We start from the raw sequence: 19,863 nt of genomic DNA, 5'->3' as shown, positions 1-19,863 counted from the left end.
GTGGATAATGTTGTAGTTTGGGATTATTATGTAAATTCTCTCCCCTGCCACTTAACTGCCCAGGCCAGCGGTTAACAAAAGAAGCAGTCAACTGTTGATCGCTTGGGTGGGGGCAGGTTTGTCTCTTTTCAGGTTTTTTTTGAATATTCTTCCCAGTCTTGGCTCGGTGGAACACGGGAGTGGGGGCTCCGAGGAGGCAGGCTGCCCTGCTGGTTACTGCTGGGGCTTTCCTGGCTGTCTCACTGCCACTGTACCCAGACTGCTTTTCTGGCCACGCGGCTGCTGCTGCCTACCCCTGACTGCTTTTCGAGCCGCGCTGCTGCTGCTGCCTGCCTTGGATTTGCTTCTGGTTGCTCGTACTTTTCTGCTTCTTGGATGGGGAACACAGGGGGAAGAGACTGAGTCCATCTGAAAGCTCCCTGCTCATCTGTCTCGCTGGAGAGGGACTGAAACTCACTCTGCAGCCAGACGGGCTGTGACATTGACACTTAAGTATAACCTTTCCTCCTGGAGGAAAACCTGCTGGGTTTTGTTGTTGTTTTGTTTTTTTTTTCTTTCTCTTGTGGTGTTGGGGAAGTGGGTTGCACTAGTCTGTTTACATATATATATATATATATATATATATATAGCAGTTATCCTTCTTGTATTAAAATTCCTTTTCTTAAATTTGATAAAGAGTGGTGTGATTATCGTGGAGGAGGCCCCTCCCCTGCTTGTGGGTAAACATTTTGGTTTTTTTCCCCTCAAACTGAGACAAGTACGTATCTTTAGAGAACATACTTTATTTAATAGAAGTTTTTTGCTCCAATATACAAAATAAGGGACTGTAGTCCCAGTTAACATTTACATAGTTACACAGCAAATAATTTCCACCATTTACAACAACTGACGACTTTCCCACACTCCTCACTGTATTACATTCAAAAAAAATCCTATGTTTTACATACCAATCAGTTATATTTAGTACTCCTCTGTCTCTTTTAATTTTTTTTAACTTGCAGTTTCTGATATCAGTGTAATTAAGAACTTACAATTACTTCGGCTGCTCTAAAAGAAAAGTGAAATATATAATTTGGAATACTATCTCAAAACCCCTATACAAAATAAAAGTCACTATCTTATAAAAATACATAGCAGGAGTAAAACCAGTGAAAGAAAAATGTTTTAAATTTTGTTAGGGTATAAAATATTTAACAACTAGCCTCAGCTTTTAACTACATTAAAACAAAACAAAAAAAAGAAAAACAAAAACAAAACAAAGAAAATTAAATCAAACATTTTAAATTAGCAAAAAGTAATAAGACAGTTCTTTTGCAATACTGTATCTTAAGTATGCAAAGGATTCCATCCTTCTAACATGCACCACTATCCAACTCATTTACTCCCTTAACCCTTTTTCTACTGAAAGCTGAAAAAAGGTTTTAATATTATTTGAATCCTTTCAGAAAAATCCAATCCTATTTTTCGGCATCTCCCACAACATTTAGGCTTTACTTTACAATGCTGGTAGATTAATCATGATACATAATCTTCTATAAAAGAATTCTAGCCAAACCAAAGCGGTAGAAACTCTGCATCTTACAAAAACAATTTGTTACAGTATGACAGTTGCTCAATAGCCCAATTTATTTAGTGACCCTGTTAAAGATTTGTTCAACTGAGTGAATAGGTGAAGTCATTTCCTGAGCTAAAAGATACAGGTAAGTAAATAGTTATAGCAGCAGACAGGAGACATTCTTTTTAAAAGTTGTAACAGTATTAATAAAATAACCTTAGAAAATTACAGTAATGTAAAAATCACTAGCTGAAGAGGGAGTGACAAGGACATCCAAAACCTGATTGCCATAATCTGGAATGCATATCCTATGACCTTCCAGAAATTACATTCAGCTACTGTCAGACAATGTACTCCTAATGTCAAATCATAATAGTTCACATTTCTTACAGATCAGGTGTTTTGTCAAGATTTAATTCTTAATGCTGTTTCATAAACCTAAAGCAAGGTAAACTGTCTAGTTGCAGAAATTTTCACTTTACAGGACTTAAGTATTATTACTTTTAAAGGAATGTGGTATCTTCAGTCTCATGAAATTCCAAGCCTATTTCTTCTTATTACTCAGACATAATTTAATGTTTAAAAGAAGTTGATCCATTTGTAGGAGAGGAAAGAATATTCTTCAATTTCTTTACTTTGATCCAAATCACTCTGACTTGCTTAGAGCATGAACCATAAATGAATTATCAAAGAACTATAAAGACCAGTATACCACCACTGCATCACCATTTTCTTACAATATGCATTCTTAAAAGTCTCCTATGTAATAATTTGATCACTTTTTTTCACCCATTAATGCAAAAAGGATATTCTAATTTTATTAAATAAAGTACCTCAGATACCAGTTCCTCCAGAAGGAAATCTCTCTTCTGTGTTATTAATTTCTTTTAGATATTGTAGGCATTGTTTTTACAATTTATATTGGCTCTTCTTTAACATTTAAACATAATTAATTTTAATTCCAATTAATATATAAAATTTCCAATACTTGTTAGAATAAAGGACAATACACACACGATCCTAAGTTACAATAATTTATAAATAAAAATAAACTATTACAAACCAAATCCTTCCCCATACGGAGATTGAAAGCCATAAATCTTGACTGATTGTTCCCGATCATACATTATAAATAACGTAAGCTTCCTCAGAGAAGCAGAACATACTTGCCTCCCTGACACCAGTTTACATCTTCAGTTAAACTACCACCATCAAGAAGGCAATTGTGTTGGGCCCGGATATATCTTCTTGCTTACATGTTAACCCTCCAAACCTCACACTTTCATAATTAAACACAGGAAACTCACTTCATAAAGAATCCTTTACCTTTTATTCACCAAGTCTGTATAAAAAACAGATTTCTAATGCTCCTACTGCACCAATCTGGCAGTGCAGTTAGAACCTGATTCAAACTCCACTGAAGTCCATGAAAGGTTCTCCGGAGGCTTCAATGGGTTTTGAACTAGGATCACAGAGATAGTGTTACCCAAATGAAAGCTCCTGCAAGAGTGGCTGGTATCTCTCTTTTTGCTTATGGGATGCAGTGGAGATGTGTAGTCAGCATGATACCTGAGCAAATAAAATGAAAATGATACAAAAGTTTTAAGAATCCCAAACTCTTTGCTTAGTTGTGTGCAAACTGTGCTATTGCCCCTAGAGATCCCTGCTTTCCATCTCTTCAGTGCTTGCTCTGTTCCAGGGTAGAGAAGACGCGAGACACAAAAATCTCTCTTCACTACAGTTTCCCCTCAGTCCCGAGACTGGTAGAAGAGGATGTAACCAGACTCGGAGTTCTTTGAGATGTCTGATGTCAACCCGTAGAATTCTTCAATAGCTTGTGCATCAATTTTCTGTTTGTAAAAATACAAAAGTTTTAAGTACAAATGCCTTGCATAATATACACATAAAATTAAGTTCCACTCTAAAAGTTACTGTAAAACCAAATTAACTTCCACATAATTACATAAAATAATAAACCCAAGTATTTCTTAAACTTGCTATGTTTCGGCTTTTCCTCTGCCACCAACTGCACAGAGAGAGGCAGCTATATATGTTTTACACCTAAATTCTTAAATATTAAGTGAACATACTATAAGTGCACTCTTATGTGCATTGCTTGTGCAAATTTCACACAGATAAATTTTAAAGACAACAATATCCCACTGAGACTTTTTATCAATATGAAGAATGCAAGTACGAACTATGATTGCTAACTCTAAGCAGCACAATCCAAACAAATGCAGAGGAGAATAACAAGGCAGCAGAGAATGAAGGCTAACTTTTTCTATGTTTTTCACACAGAATGTTTGATTGTGATCCTGTCAGCTTAGAGAGCCTCCTATAACCAAGATTTAGTGTGAAAGATAGAAAACTTCTATTGAGAAGGTGAAGAGTGTTGCCTCGTTCTGTCATCATTCTCAGCCATAAAAGAAACTGAAAGCAAGCTCTCTTGCCACATTTTACATCAGAGGCAATAAGGCTACAAACAACAAAAAGGCGAAGAGGTAAGTTTTCTTTCACATATGTAGATTTTACTTGATCTCATTACCATTACTTGGAATAAAACCTCTCTCAGGAAGGAGTGACCTATTCCAACTTGATGAACTATGGGCCTAAATGTCAATGAGATGGTTTAGACTTAAGAACAAAAAGATTCTTTCTTTTCTCTTCAGATGGTTTATATGAAAAAAACATAGATTACTGCCACATGTTACTGATTTGGAACCAGAGAGATTGTCCCTGATTTTTGTGAAATGATGCGAGATATGCTACAGCTCTCTCTTTTCACTGGAGGAAAGTGTACTTTTGACCTTATCAAGACATTTCAATTTACTGTATATCTTCATAGGACACAGAGACAATCCTTTTACTTCCCTGTCAGTTCTGTGTATTTCAGTATTTGTCATTTCCTGTGTGAAAAACTGTCCATAATTTGGTCTAGGGAGAAGAACTCTTCAATACCTTTGATTCATCTTGCCAATTAACAATTTAAGTCCAACACATGTTTTATTTTTCTTGGTTTGTGCGGTTTTTTTAACTATTCAGTTCTTGAGTATTGTAAGGAAAATGGAAACTAATTTTATAGATTTAATTAAATGAAGTCATGAAAAGCACTTGGACAGCACTATCATACCTCTTTGCAAGCACAAGCAGAGACAAAGACAAAAAAAGATGACAGAACAATACTCTATGTAGAGAATAAAATATGAAACACAGAAAGTCAAAATTGGTGAAGAGAATTCTGTTCCAAATTAGTTACAAATATTTTATTTTTTTCCCTATTAAGAATAATTCCTGGAAGCATGGCTAGTATTAGCAAGTATACCACCAGAAGAGGAAGGTTCCTGCTTCAGGGATTAACTTTTAAATTTTGGGGTGAAATCTCAAAAATCTGAGATTTCTGCCTATTTTATATTTGTTGCACCTTCATTCGGAACAATCTAGGATATTTGATAAAAGAGATTGCCACACTGATCTATTCTGTTCAATCACAAGCTCCTAGAAAATATGAACAAAGGACTTGCTACAACAGGTTGTCCTCAGAAAGAACTGCAGTGAAACTAATTTATCTGTACCTTTATTTGCCATGCCCTCTGGCCACAAAATAGCTTAATAAACAAAGCTAAAAGATAGTAATAATAACCAAAGGAGCTTCTTTTAAGTAGCAATGCAATTCAAAGGATTGTACAGTCAAATGGCAAGGCACAGCTCTGCACTCGCAGTCATTGCTCATTTAGACTGGGGTTGAAGGCTCTTCTCATTAGCACACCAGTGATTTTACTTTAAGTAAACATATAAACAATATATAAACATGCACTCTGATTGGGCTTACCTCCACAATATCATCATCAAAAAGCAACCAAAAATCATGACTCTTCACTATTGCAATATAATGTCCTCTGTTAGGGCCACTGTAAAAGAAAATTAGAAAGGAACACAGACAGTAACACATAAGTATGTAAAAATGTATTTAATTTAAATTGTTTTTTCCTTGTAGAAAAGCAATACTTAACAATAATAAAAAATAACTACCACTGCAATTTCTGTTTGGATTTTCTTCTTTTTTTTTGACTCTCCACTTATATCATCTTTATAAGGTCTTACTCATCTGTATATTTAATATTGTTCTAAAAAAGGATTATAATTTTAAATGAGGAATGAGCAGCACAGGCATTGAAAATATAAATGAAATTTTAAAAAAAGACAGAGAAGTGAAATCAAGAAAACATTCCAATATTTCACAGAGAACAGATCCCAAACTATTTCCAATCTTCAGAAAGAAAAGGCCTATAGAACTGCTGCTCATCTACATGAATTTCTTTATCTGGTCCACTGTAAGCAAAAACTGAATCGGAGGCAGTTTAAGGGTCTCAAGAAGCATAGCAATGAGAAGGGCTCTCAATTAAACCTGTTATAATGCTCATCTCTTCAGTTACAGCAGACAAGAAATTTCTCCACAACCACAACAGTAAAAAAATCCGTCAAAACTTTAAAGTGTTTTCTTTCTCCTCAGGTTTCAGGTAAGGAAATAACACACTTTCTGAAACAGCTAAACCTTACAACTGAAAGTGAACAACTAGTTAAAGCAGTTCTGGAGCCACCACCTTGACTGGCTACAGCAGTCATACAATTTTTCTGTTCAGATCAGGGACGGAAGGTTGCCACCTGTGAGGGACATGCCTGTGTACCAAATCACTAACACAATGAGAACAAAGTTCATCTCCTGCCATGGTTCGGAGAATGGAAAAGTTCCCAAGACTGCAGCTTGAGTGAGGGAGGCAGAAATGGTCCATATGGGATAGAATGGTCAGTAAGAATTTCCCTTATAATCAAGAACAAGAGTGTCCCAGCAAACTATGGCACAAAGGCTTACTTTCCCAAACTCTCCACAACTGGCCAGTTTGAGGACTAGTTATCTTAACCCTACTCTCTACTCCCCATGAGAAAATTGGTGAACTGGAACAAATTGCTCAAAGAGGCAGCAAAATCAGCATTCCTAGTCATGAAACTGAGCCCAGTGCAACCTAATCTAATGTCAAAGTTAACCCTCCTTTGAGCTTTAAGTGGTTGACCTCACATCATAAATTATTCTACATGTCAAATGGTAATTTTCAACTTTGGAGCTTTTATCTACTCAATAAGCAGTTTGTAGAGCAGCCTGATTTTAAGTCTTGAAGCCACAAGAACATTAACTGAATACAGCAAAATCAAATACAAACCTAGCAGCCATATTTTGAAAGCAATGAAACAAAGTAATCAACAAAACTCATAAAATATGGATCTATTTCAGAAAATGTTGCTTGAGCCTTAAGAAACACATCTACCCTAAAGTAAATGCTATATAAATTCATCTTTCTATAATGCTTTCCTTCCTAAGAAACTTTTTCTTTTAGAAACTGTTTGTAAATATTATTAGAATTATATGATAATGTGTATTTTGTGGTCTTAGGTTGTTTTTAACATGGTTAAGTTCATACAAAGATCTGCCATGTGAAATATAGTCATCACTTTTCACAATGAACTGTCACAACAACGATGTCAGGACCACTAGCTTCTCCCCACAACAGCTTTTTTCCTAAGAAACTTTTCTTTTAAGAGGTCTTTAAATCCTATTGATTCACATGATACTGGGTGCTTTGTATTGTTACGCTTGTACAAAAATCTCTTGCTTAAAATAGAGTGATTACCTTCCACAATGAACTACCACAGCAACAAGGTCATACATTCTGTCAGGATTGGTGGCATCTCCTGAGGTGTTAAACAAACGAAGCTCTAAAGGAAAAACTACTCTATAAGAGAGTTTTGTGTATCGATGCAGCTGATCCATGTATTTAAATCTCTTCAAATGTAGAGCTAAAATCATAGGCAGCTTTTTTACTTTCATCCTGAAAGAAAGAACCAAACAAAAACCAACTGTATTTCCAGTATTCATCCAAAACACTCAGTCAATATCAACCAATGATCTCTTTTACTGAAGTCTTTAAAAATTTTTGCAAGTATTAAAAGAAACCCAAATAATCAGATGTTTAAAAATAAGTCTCGTACTGCTAAACCAAAGTGAATTTTTAACACATGAGAGAACTAAAAATGTATTCAAAACAATAAGCTATATAGTATAAGAACAGCCGTGATGACCTCACATAAAAATTTGGACATAATGATCACACAGCACAGAATTCAGTTTTTAAATGTATTTATCCATAGCTTACCCAAGTTCCCAAAAGCAAAACCTAGATCCCACTTGGTATACAGTGGAAGTATTGCAACAGAGTTGTTTCAGAGATCCTGTTCCAGTTGAATTTCTCAGTAAATCAGCCAAGTCAAACAAGCTTTTTAAAATAAGCTTTGTTACATCACGTTGTCACATAAGCATTCCTCCAAGTTTTCCTATCAAGCCATTAATTTTAAATTGCCAAAGGATACAAATAACCCAGTGTTATACACCTACCTCCTGCTACCCAAACACGATAAGGCTCTGTGGCTGCGCTACAGTACAATAATTTTGTACAAATGTTGCAATGTTTTAAGGCAGTCAAAGCCAGAAAGTGACAATCTAGTTTTACTAAGGGATCACTGGCCCTGTTCCCCAGTTTGAGGTAGCGAGATCTCCCATCAGTGCCTACAAATCCTCCTCAGCCAACCATAGCTGGCCTGGCAGCAAACACAAACTTCCACTCTTTGGGCAATAAATTTGCCCATATTAACAGAATAACCAAGCTGAGTGCTCTGCTTCTTGGCACAGCCAACTGCCTTAGATCAGCACAGTGATGGGTTCTTCAAACTGCTTTCAGTCCTGACAGGTAGCTCAAAAGTCTCAACAACACAGTCCCGGTTTCAGACACATCTACTAAGACCATATTTTCAGAACGTCAGGAAATATGTTTGTACAAGACAATCCTTTTTCAAAAGATAGTGGATGGTGGACAAATTCCATGAAAAGTCACCTTTCTTCCTTTTTTCTCATTAAACTTAGAATGACAACAACCTGTAGGGAACCCTGCTAGACTCCAACTACTATCAAACTGATTCTTTCAGCAAATGGAAAATATTTTATTTTCAAGACAAAACCAGGTTTAAAAAGTCATACGCAATCAATGACTTTCCAGCATTGCCAGTAGTCTCTGATGAGTCACTGACAGTTTAACTTTGCTTTTTTTACCCATTTTTGGTCTTAAGACCATTCTTTTTATAATTGTAAAATAAATAATGATCAAAGAAGTCCCAAAATGCTTTATATAGATTCTCATTACTCATAGAAATAAACACATTGAATTGTAGCAAGAGGAATTGCAACCAAGTTACTCTTAAGTGGAAGAACTGTGAGAAAAATTAGGGGAAAATTATGTTCTCTCCCTGGCACATACATATACAAAAGGCAACACGAGAGTATTTTCATGAAATGCATGGGTTATTTTTTTCCTTCCCTAAGAGTGATGTACCTTTTATGTGCTTCTTGCTTACTGCGACACTCTTCACAGTAATATTTGTATTCACTGCAGAGAGTTTCTGTATTGCTGAAACCCCTGAATAAAAAAAAAAGCTATAAATACTAGGTTTTATATGAAACATCCACATAAATGTACCATATAAACATAATTTTATACAATTAAATCTATGTAAGATAGAACTGTGAGCTTATAGTTTTATGTCCTGCTTTCTGGGTAGCAGGTAAAGACAAATCACAAAAATTCAGATTTTTGTCTACCTTAAACAGTGAGTGATTGAAGTATTCTGCTCCACATCAACTGAAAGGTCTAAGAAGTCTTCATCTTTGCTGCTTACCTTCATGAGAAGAAGAACCAGTAGAATACAGTTAAAAAAAAGTTACACTAATTCAGCTGTTTTTCAGTGTACCATTTTCTATTGATGGAATGAGTCTTTTACCCTATAACATCCTTTTAAAACTTTTGCAAATTGCTTTTCTCTTTCAGAGATTTGCTACATCTCTGCTTCTAATTTTGTTCAGGAAAAAGGAAGTGTATATGTGTCTGTGGGTGTATATAATGCCAGTTGTCATTATACTGTGATTTCAGCTCAACAATACTAATGCCATGTTTCTTCTGCACCTCACTCTTCTCAAAAGAACAGAGTCCTTGGGATTCTTCTATTTAGTGCACTTCATTCCAAGTGAAAGTTATGTCTTTGCATATCATAGTGTACCTAATAAACAGCACAAGTATTTTGAAGCCTCTTCCTGACTAGATTCATACTTTTAAATGAAGAGCAGATATTAAATTTGGTAAGTGAGAGCTTGGGGCTTGGTCTCAGAGAAGCAAAATAATGCATAGCCAATTCTCTGAAGAATACAAGAATAACAATGAAGTAAACCAGAAAATTCTAGAAGCAGAAAATAAATTCCACCACAAATCCTGACAAATGATGAACAAAATCCACAGCTGCCCTGAAAACCAACTATGTTACCAAAGTTCTAGGAAATAGTAATCTGCAACCCCAACTTTTGTCTGCTACTGTATCCTCTTTGTATCTAGAGATCTCAGTGTCACTGATGAGAATGTTTTCTGTCTAGGTACAAAAATAAATGCTTTTAGAAAAGATGCCTGGCTGCAGTTTCTTGACTGAAAGAAAGCAAAGTGAAACAGCTACAGGAGAACTAATGTAAGTTGATCTTTAAAACATACAAGGCTTTTCAACTCAGAATAAATAAACATTTTGGAAAGTTGTTCTCTGATTATCAAGAGATGAGAAACACACAGCTCCTAAGGGCAGCATATATGGGGGGGTGGGGGGTAGCAGATGGTCAAGATAACTGTTTTTGAGAATGAATACCAAAGGGCAAATCCAAAAACTTATGAAATTGGGTTGAAAGCTTCTGTTAATATCTGTGAGAGGACTGGGCAAGAACTCCTCCCACTGTTCTGTACCTAGTCTTTCCAAGAATAAGTGTGCATGCAGAAAAATACCACTATGCCAGTACATGTCATATCCACTGCATCACTCAGATGCTGAAGTGTAATGTTTATACTTTTGGAGAGATCACAGAATATATATGGAAAACTTTCAATATATCCAGGGTAGAAAAAAAAAAGCCACTTGTATCTTCAGTGTGCTGCACATTTCCTGTCTTCAGGGATATACTATGGGTTAGTTGTGTAGACAATTCTGCAAAATATGCCATTGCAAACCATTTTTGGAATTATCAAACCTGAATTTGTAACACTAAGAATTCTAGTGGGAATCTACATAGCCTAAGTATTAAGAATGGCTCAGAAAAAAAAATCAGTTCTAGAAACTACTCTGTGCTAGAGGTGGGATTAAGGAGTTATGTGATCAGTGTAATTCAGATATGCAATTAGATAATTCTTCCTCTCTTGGTCTAATCAAAATTCTGTGAAACAATACAGATTTCACAGGCAGCTTTATCCCAGGCAGAAGCTGTAAGGGCAGAGCGGATATGGAGAAGAGGAAAGGGATGTGTTGGACCTGGTTGAAAAGAGACTGGTACTGAAAACAGAAGTTTGCAAAAGCAGTATTCCCATTCTCTGCAATAATACGGCCTTAAAAAACCTCTCTTCAGTTAGCCAGTCCATAGTGCACTTAGGATCATGAGGAACCATTAAAGGCTTATTGCAAGAATAGCTAAGTGATTTTTTCCACTTACGTTGATAAATCATCAATTGCTTTTCCTAATTTTTAAGAGTCTTTGAATATTAGTCTTTGAACAGATTCTTTAAACATTAACTCGAACAGTTTTAATTTTTTTAAAAAAGAAGAAATGAATATTGAAAAAGTCACTCTCCACTTTTACCAGCCCCCCACCCGCTCCTTCTGTAAAGGTGCTGTTTCAAAGAAGCATCACTGAATTTCTCAGACTACAATCACCAAGGCTATATATTTCAATCATCTGTAAAATGAAAAAGAGATGGACACAATCAGAAAACCTCATCACTTCCAGAATCAAGCCCTGATGTGCTCAAAAAGCTGCCTGAGTGCTCCTAAAAGCAGCATTTGAATAACTGAAGAATTTGGATGTTCTGGTGTTCTGGTTAAAGGGGATGGTATTCATGTGACATGATCTACACTCAGACAGCTCAGCTGTGCTCTGATAGCTAAAGCCTCACAGAACAGAAAGCTCAGGAGGTTGACACTCATGGAATCTGCTATTTCTTACAGTTTGGAATTTCAGTAGCAATGTGAATCAGCTCACTCACAAAAGAGCTTTTGTGACTCCCATGTGTGCTAAGACAGAATGCAGTTTTAAAAAAGCTGAAACACAAGGACATGATTTACCGTGGTTTAAAGAAAAAAGAGAAAGAAAATAGGGGCATAGTTAAGGTTTCCATAGTAAGAGACCACTGGGATTTTCCTTATTGCCTTCTCTCACTCCAAAGTAGAATTGAGACCAAGGTTTTTATGCATGGAAGAGTCATTTGGACACAAGAGCAAGACCATCACCTGAAAAAAAATGTTATTAATATGTATGGTGCTTTTGATTCAAGACAATTTCCTATTTTTATCTGTAGAAGTTTTGGCCACACTTGGCTGTTTCAAATTTAATCTTAATGAAGTCAGTTACAATATTTTCTCGGCTTACTGTTATTCTTCCTTAAACCGCAAGAGAAATCTGTAAAACCAATTAACTTCCAAATAATTTTTAGCAATTAACCACAGAATTGACATTCAGTTCATCATACTGCCTCTATGAAGGAAGGGTGAAAGCATTGTAACAAGAAATCACATTAAAAGCATGTAAAGACAACTTACAATTCCTTTTGTAACATATTCATTTAATAGTGTGCTTTGATCCACAAGACCAGTCTCTGTTAAAGAATCATATCTATGTTCCTTACAATCCACTGTACATACTTAAATTGAAGATAAAACTTTAGCCAGATATTTTTATCTTTAAGATAGGATAATGAAACCGTGCTTCCTGGAAAGGTCCTCTTTTCTGTAATCATGACAATTTAGTTAGAATAAAATTTTGCCATGCTCATTTTAGAAACATTGAATAGGTTTGGCCAGTTAGAAGATAATCATTGCCACTTTGAGCAAAGATATATTATGCTTTACATATTTAAGTATGCATTACATGCCAAATTTAAATTAAAAATATACTAAGGTTATTGTCCTTATTATGAAGCACTAATTCACCCACTATTGCTATATAATTTTCTACATGTGCTATATACAAGTACTCCTGGCATTTTAAGTTACATTTCTAAGCACAGAAAGAATCTAAGTGCCAACAGCTTCTAATAAACATTAAAACAATTATGTATATTCACTACATTTGAAAATAAGACACTAGTCACAGTAATATTACTTCTTTAATGAGTCCAGAAATGCTCATTTTCAGATCACTGTGTTTTAATTACACATAAGCTGATATACTAACTAGACAGAAGCTGACAAAATACCTTCCAGATTGTTACGGCTTGGAAAGGTGCCCTAATAGACTTAAGACCCAATGTATATTAAAACACTGAATATTAAGTTCCACTGTTCAAGGAGGCACAGTGGCAAACCAACCTGATGCATCTTGTTCAGCAGTACCTCACAGAAAAACAGAACTCAACAGTGTTAGTAAAATTCTCAAAATTGTGGTAGGCCTCGTAACAAATAAAATATATTCATAAATAGCATTTTAAAATTGCATTAAGGACTGTGCCTGGATCAAAATCCTGACAGCAGTAATTCATTAGGAATTGAGGAAAGGTAAAGTTGTCAGTCATGTTAATAGACTAAGTTAAACTCATATTTCAAGAAGAAAAAAAAATAACTAAAAGAGAAGCAATTGATAGTTGCCAAGATATACTTACTAGGGAGAGGAAATCTACCAGAAAAGAAAATATGGTAGATAGAAATCAGCGCCTAAATTACTCAGTGTCTGCAATTACATTACATATGACATTATGAAGCTATTTTCTTTGAAATAAAAGGGGTATTTTGAGAAGCTGGAGAAAATTATGTGCAATATATAGATTTGATGAATTCCTTCTTTCCAATGCCATGCTGAAATAAGTGCATTACTAATTAAGTGAAAGAAAATAGGTATGAAGAGTCACACAAACCCCACAGTTATTTAGCTTTTTACAATCTCTAAGGCAAAGACCATGACAGAATTACTGTAATTTTCAAATTGTACTGCTTTTGCTTTTTTTTGTAAAATTCAATTATAAGTTCTTACAAAATACATTATATTATTGTAGAACTTCTCAAAGAAATCTTTGTATAGTATACTCAAAGAAAGAGTTTATTTCTCAGAGTGTACTATTAGAAGAATTCGTATGGACAAACATCTAGAAAAAGATTACTTCTCCTGCACATAATGTTGTGGGTTTTGAGAATCCCAATCTATTCTCTCAGTGCCAAAAGCCAACCAACAGTATCTTGATTTCAATGGCTTTAAATTTAAAAATTAGAAATCAATGGAAACCGATTCAGAATACTTTTTTATGGAATATATCATTGTCCTAGTTACAGTGGCCATGACCACTTTATCACAGTGTGGCTATAACCAAAACTGTGTATTCTACATTCTTTATATAATTTCTGATGACCTGTTAATAATGGATTGTTTGCAGCACCTGCCCAGGGCACACCTGACACCTCAGGCTAAAGCTGGATGTTAAAGAACCCTTCGAGACAGGGGAGTGTTTCTGTCTTCACACCAACAACTCAGCCTTGGTAACTCCTCTCTGGGGAGACATCAGCACCTTCACACCCAGCCTGAGGGGTCATGTCTGCTAATGAGCCATTAGGGGCTGGCATAATAGGCAGTTGCGGTGACCTAGACCACCAAAGACTCCAAAAATGAAATGACTCACAGAATAAACCACACATTGTGGAACTCCACTCCCCTGGGGGAGGTACTGGGCATTTCCACCTGAACCTGAGCACAGATAATCTTCAGGTTTTGAGACTTTGGGTACCACTCGTCAGATTCAGAGGAGGACCAGAATGTCAACAGGACTGCGACCACCACTCTCGACCAGATTGTGATCATCATCCTCACCAACAGGTTTTCCTTTCCTTTTACTTTGTACTCAGAGGGACCACGTGGCACTCAGCACAGGAGCTAATGAACACCATTCTATTCATGTCCCAGGTTGCTGACTTATACATCTGTTTTTTGGGGGTTAAAACAATTTTTCTCTGTATCATTGTATTCATCATAATTTTTTTAGTAAATTTTAAGTCCAACTTGTAATCTCTCTTGAGCTGGGTTCCTTTCTCCTGCTGGTTTACCTTTAAACCAGCACAATCCCTTTGCATGATGTTAAGACATTAAACTTGAGAAGAACTTCACATCTTTGACTAGGCTTCATTGCTCTAAATAATGCATCAGTTTTGAATTTTCCTATATAAATTTTGAAGTTATGGTCACACTGGCAAAAATCTGGTAGGGCATTTCCCTAATATTGACCAAATGTCTTTTCCTACAATTCATGCATCAGCTGCTGAAATGTTCTCAACTAACAAACTAAAAAAATGCAAATAGTCAGACAATTGTAAGATTGCTAAAGAAAGAAACTTGTCTAATCTGTCAGGATAAATGAATCATGAAACATGAAGTAGTGAAACATGGCAGAATTCATTTTACCAAGTATATACAGACTTACAGTTTCACACGTAAGACATCTGGTTTCATTAGTTAATGTTCCCTGAAAGATTTCATGAACCCAGGTTGGGTCTGGTGGGCTATTATTTTCATTGTCCATGTTGCCATTAGGCAGGCGACCATTTTGTTTCTCTTGTTTTCTTTCCTCTTGCAGGATATCGGCAATTGTATTTAACAGATAGTTTAGGAACTCATGAGCATCCTGCTGCATGTAGTTATCAAAAAGCTCTACAAGATAAAACAAAAGATTTTTAATTAATCTGTTAGTGCTATACTACAAAAAAGATTTTATGAGTCAAATTTCAAAAACAGTCCTTCCTTTCATATGTTGAATCATTCATGACAATACAACACCAACCCAAAATGCATACTTGACAAACTATGTCAAAAATACAGAGGGTAGAAAGAGGGGACAGCAAATCAGCTGACACTGACAGAAATCGCTCAGCTGGTCAGAATTATCAGATGACTGAACCATTCCGCAAGAAAACCAGGGCACAATCCAACTACCTAAACACAGGTGTACATGTAGTGCCACCTGAAATGTTACAGTTCATTCCATCCAGCCTCCAGAGGCCACTGGATATCCTACAGGGGCTGTTATCTCTGCCAAGCTTAGGTCAATGTCTTGGATTACCAGGCATGTCAAATGGCATTAGAAATTGGTATTTTCCAGAAATGACCTGAGAACTTAACAAAAAGAAATATTTCACTGTCTATATGACGCTCCATTGTCCATATGAGAGGGACGAGGCCCTCGACAGATAGGAGTGGCTTCATGGTCACAAGCCCTGGTTCTCATGGGGGATTTCAGCTACCCCAGCATTTGTTGGAGGGACAACACAGCAGGGCACAGGCAATGCAGTAGGTTCCTGGAATGCACTAGTGATAAATTCCTTTTCCAAGAGATAGAGGTGCCAATGAGGAACAGTGCAATGCTAGACCTTGTTCCCACCAACAAAGAGAGGCTGGTGGGGAATGTGAAGCTCAAGGGCAGCCGTGACCGTGCAGTGACCTTGGAATGGTAAAGTTCAAGATCCTTAGGGCAGCAAGGAGGGTGCAAGCAATCTCACTACTCTGGGCTTCAGGAGAGCAGACTTTAGCCTTTTCAGGCATTTGCTTGGTAGGGCACCATGTGATAAACTCCTGGAGGGAAGAGGGGCCAAAACAAGCTAGTTAATATTCAAGGATCACCTCCTCCAAGCTCAGGAGTAATGCATCTCAAAAAGAGTAATTCAGGCAAAAACACCAGGAGGCCTGCATGGATGACCAAGGAGCTCCTGGGCAAATTACAACACACACACACACATACAAAATCTACAGATAATGGGAGCAAGGACAGGTACCCTGGGAGGAATACAGAGAAATGTCTGAGCAGCCTGAGATCAGCTTAAGAAAGCTAAAGCCCTGATTGAATTAAACCTGGCCAGGGATATCAAGAGCAACAACAAAAGCTTCTACAAGTACACAGGTGATAAAAGAAAGACCAGGAAAACATAGGCCCTCTCTGGAAGGAGAAGGGAGACCTGGTTACGAAGGATTAGAAAAAAAGGCTGAGTTACTCAACAACTTTTTTGCCTTCTATGATGGAGTAACTGCAACAGTCAACAAGGGAAACTGATTGTTGTCATCTACACAGACTTCTGTAAGGTCTTTGATGTGGTTCCACATGATATTCTTATCTCCAAATCAGAGAGACATGGATATGAAGGGTGAACTATTTGGCTGGATGCAGCCAGAAGTCTGGTCAATGGCTCAATGTCCAAGTAGAGGCCAGGATGAGTGGTGTCCCTCAGGGCTCTGTCTTGGGACCAGTGTTCTTCAATATATTCATCAATTATATAGGCAGTGGGATCAAGTGCACTCTCAGCAAGTTTGCAACACAACAGCAGGAACGAATGCCATACAGAGGGACCTGGACAAGCTTGAGAAGTGGGTCCATGAGAACCTCATGAAGTACAAGTCCAAGAGCAAGGTGCTGCATCTGGGTCAGGGCAATCCCAGACAATGAGTACAGACAGGGAGATGAACTCATTAAGAGCAGCATGGTGGAGAAGGACTCAAGGTTTCTTGTGGATGAAAAGCTGGGCATGAGCCAACAGTGTGCACTAGCAGCCCAGAAGGCAAACCACATCCTGATCAGCATCAAAAGAAGCGAGGCCAGGAGGTTGAGGGCAGTGATTTTCTCTGTCTACTCTGCCCTCATGAGACCCCACCTGGATTGCTGTGTCTAGTTCTAGGGTCTGCAGTACAATGCAGGTGTGGATCTGTTAGAACAGGTCTAGAGGAGGACCACAAAGATGAACAGAGGTCTGGAGCACCTCTCGTGTGAAGACAGGCTGAGAGAGTTTGGGTTCTTCAGAATGGAGAAGAGAAAGCTCCAGGGAGACCTCACTGTGGCTCTTTAAGTAACATAGTATGTGCAGAAGCCATGTTAAATTAGCCTAAATTTCCAGCCAAAGCAAGAGCAAAGAGGTTTAAAATTAGGACTTAAAGTATGAAGTAGATGTGTCATTTCAAGATCTGAAATACTGCTTCAGGACACTGGTAGATGTGGCATCTTTATTACTGGTGAACTTGTTGGATAGATAATAATGGATTCACTATGCTTTCTGCTTCATATTCTTAGCTTGCCAACATTTCTAAGCGCAAGACTTTTCAGACTAATTCAGCGGAAGGGGATAGTTTCACTGCCACATACTTGCAATATATACCAGTGATACAGAATAAAGCATAAAGTAGGTCTGTCTTTCTTACAAATCTACTCTCTTGATTATGTTCAAATTGCTACTACCTTGAAAACAAAGTTAATTTCAGTCCAGTGGGATACCAACCTGAGAAATCCTCTGCTGGCAGAAATTCTCACATTAGGAATGGGACTAAGAAAACCATAAAGGTATTGTACGAGATTGAACAATAATTACTTCTTTTCTCTCTGACCAGGAACTGTTAGAAGAAAATTTACCTGCCAATTTTAAAAGCATTCTATATCACTGGCTAATATCATACAAGTATTTTAATGAGCAATTTGCAGTCCATGGATGTACTAAGAGACAAGCCTGCAGTGTACAGAACTGGAAAGATGAATGAGAATGATATTCAGCGAAGCTTAAGTTTTGAAATGCATACAGGGACTCCAAGGAATTTTTACTGTCATTCACTTGATGGCATCCAGAAGTAAACTTCAAATAGAAAAAAAAATTCTGAAATTATTTTGGAAGTATGGAAAACTTGATGCTAATCCAGATCATTTGGAGAGGTTAGTAGTGCAATAGGTCAGCCAAGAGTATGAACCATGTTGTTTATTTAACGAACCACTACATTATTTTCAATACACTTAGTTTCACTAAGTTCAATCCAGCCAACTGTAAGGTCTTTATTTAATTGAGTATATCAAGGCAGAACAAGAGCTACAAGTCTCTTGAGGTAAAACGCTTCAGAGGTTCTTCACAGCATTGTATCACAGGCCTCTCAGGGCTATGTGCCCAGTCAGTAAATTAGCAGAAAGTAGAACAGGATGAAAGCTACTCATTGTTCATTTAATTGTTAGAAGAAATTTATGCAAATATAACAGTATACCTTCAAGCCAGCAGCTGCTTCCCAGCCAGTTAAACTTTATGGTCATTAATAATGAATCACAGAATGTCTGGGTTAGAAAGATCACATAGTTCCAACCTCCCTGCTGTGAACAGGGACACCTTCCACTAGACCAGGTTGCTCAAAGCCCCATCCAATCTGGCCTTGAGCACTTCCAAGACAGTGTGTCCACAGCTTCTCTGGGCATCCTGTTCCAGTGCCTCACTACCCTCAGAAAGAAGAATTTATTCCTAGTATCTAATCTAAACCTACCCTCTTCCAGTTTAAAGCCATTCCCCCTTGCCCTATCATTACATGCCCTTGTAAAAAGTCTCTCTCCAGCTTACAGATGTGTAATATATGTATGTTGAATTCAGACATTGAAAATAAAGATGGAAGCAAAGCTCTGTAGTCTGGAATACATTATGTCCTCAGTTATCACCCTGGTATAGGTGGATTCTGACTGAAACAAACTCTAGATTGGCGTTGCATACCTACCCAGTTCTACAACTAACTCTTTTTTAAGGTTCAAAATTATGTACCTTTACAATAAGCAGTCAATAGTATATATGATGCTCATGTAATTGCAGCCTGAATTTAGCTATTTATTTGTACAAAAGGTGAGAGTATCATGCATTTGAATTCTCTAATGAAGATTTTCCAATTGCCTCACCCTGTGTAGTGGCATGACACAATTACACATCAAAAAGAATACTTTCTATAATGAATTTAATGGCTCCTGTGATTTATCTTCTGCTTTTCATTTGAATGATTCTCTGCATTTTTTATAATGAACTGTTTCTGCAAATACATCAGCATACAAACATACTTGCTAAAGAATGGAATGACAGTTTTCTACTCTGTTGAGACTGGTTTTTTAACAATATTATTACAACTCATGGTGTGCAGTTGCTGGAAGGGCCACCTCAAATTAGGAATGTCATTACAGTATTCTATTTCTTGTTTTTTACTACAGATATAGTGATCAAAGCATTTAAACATTTTTTCAGTCTGCACATACAGTCCCAGAAGGATTACAATAGTATGAACATGTCTATTGCAGCAGTATTAAATATGGTACCTTATACAGTTTATTTAAAGCTAGTGGTTAAGTTTTAGAAAAAAACATATGTTTTTATAAAAGTGTATC

The 19,863-nt window shown here is 36.9% G+C and overlaps 1 protein-coding gene across 1 annotated transcript in view; it reads right to left on the bottom strand.

The window, feature by feature from the left end:
* Positions 1-762: 762 nt before the first annotated feature.
* USP12 (ubiquitin specific peptidase 12) overlaps positions 763-19,863 on the bottom strand; it is a 40,788-nt gene continuing 21,687 nt past the window's right edge. Inside the window, exons 4-9 of the mRNA XM_071553519.1 lie at positions 15,139-15,365; positions 9,261-9,337; positions 8,995-9,078; positions 7,243-7,440; positions 5,388-5,466; positions 763-3,405 (exon numbers count right to left, since the gene is read on the bottom strand). Of these exons, the coding sequence (XP_071409620.1) occupies positions 3,304-3,405; positions 5,388-5,466; positions 7,243-7,440; positions 8,995-9,078; positions 9,261-9,337; positions 15,139-15,365 (767 nt within the window). The 3' untranslated portion in view covers positions 763-3,303. The remainder of the gene's footprint in view (positions 3,406-5,387; positions 5,467-7,242; positions 7,441-8,994; positions 9,079-9,260; positions 9,338-15,138; positions 15,366-19,863) is intronic.

Source organism: Pithys albifrons, chromosome 1 (assembly GCF_047495875.1).
Source record: "Pithys albifrons albifrons isolate INPA30051 chromosome 1, PitAlb_v1, whole genome shotgun sequence".
NCBI classification, from domain to species: domain Eukaryota; kingdom Metazoa; phylum Chordata; class Aves; order Passeriformes; family Thamnophilidae; genus Pithys; species Pithys albifrons.
This window is presented reverse-complemented; position numbering and strand designations above follow the sequence as displayed.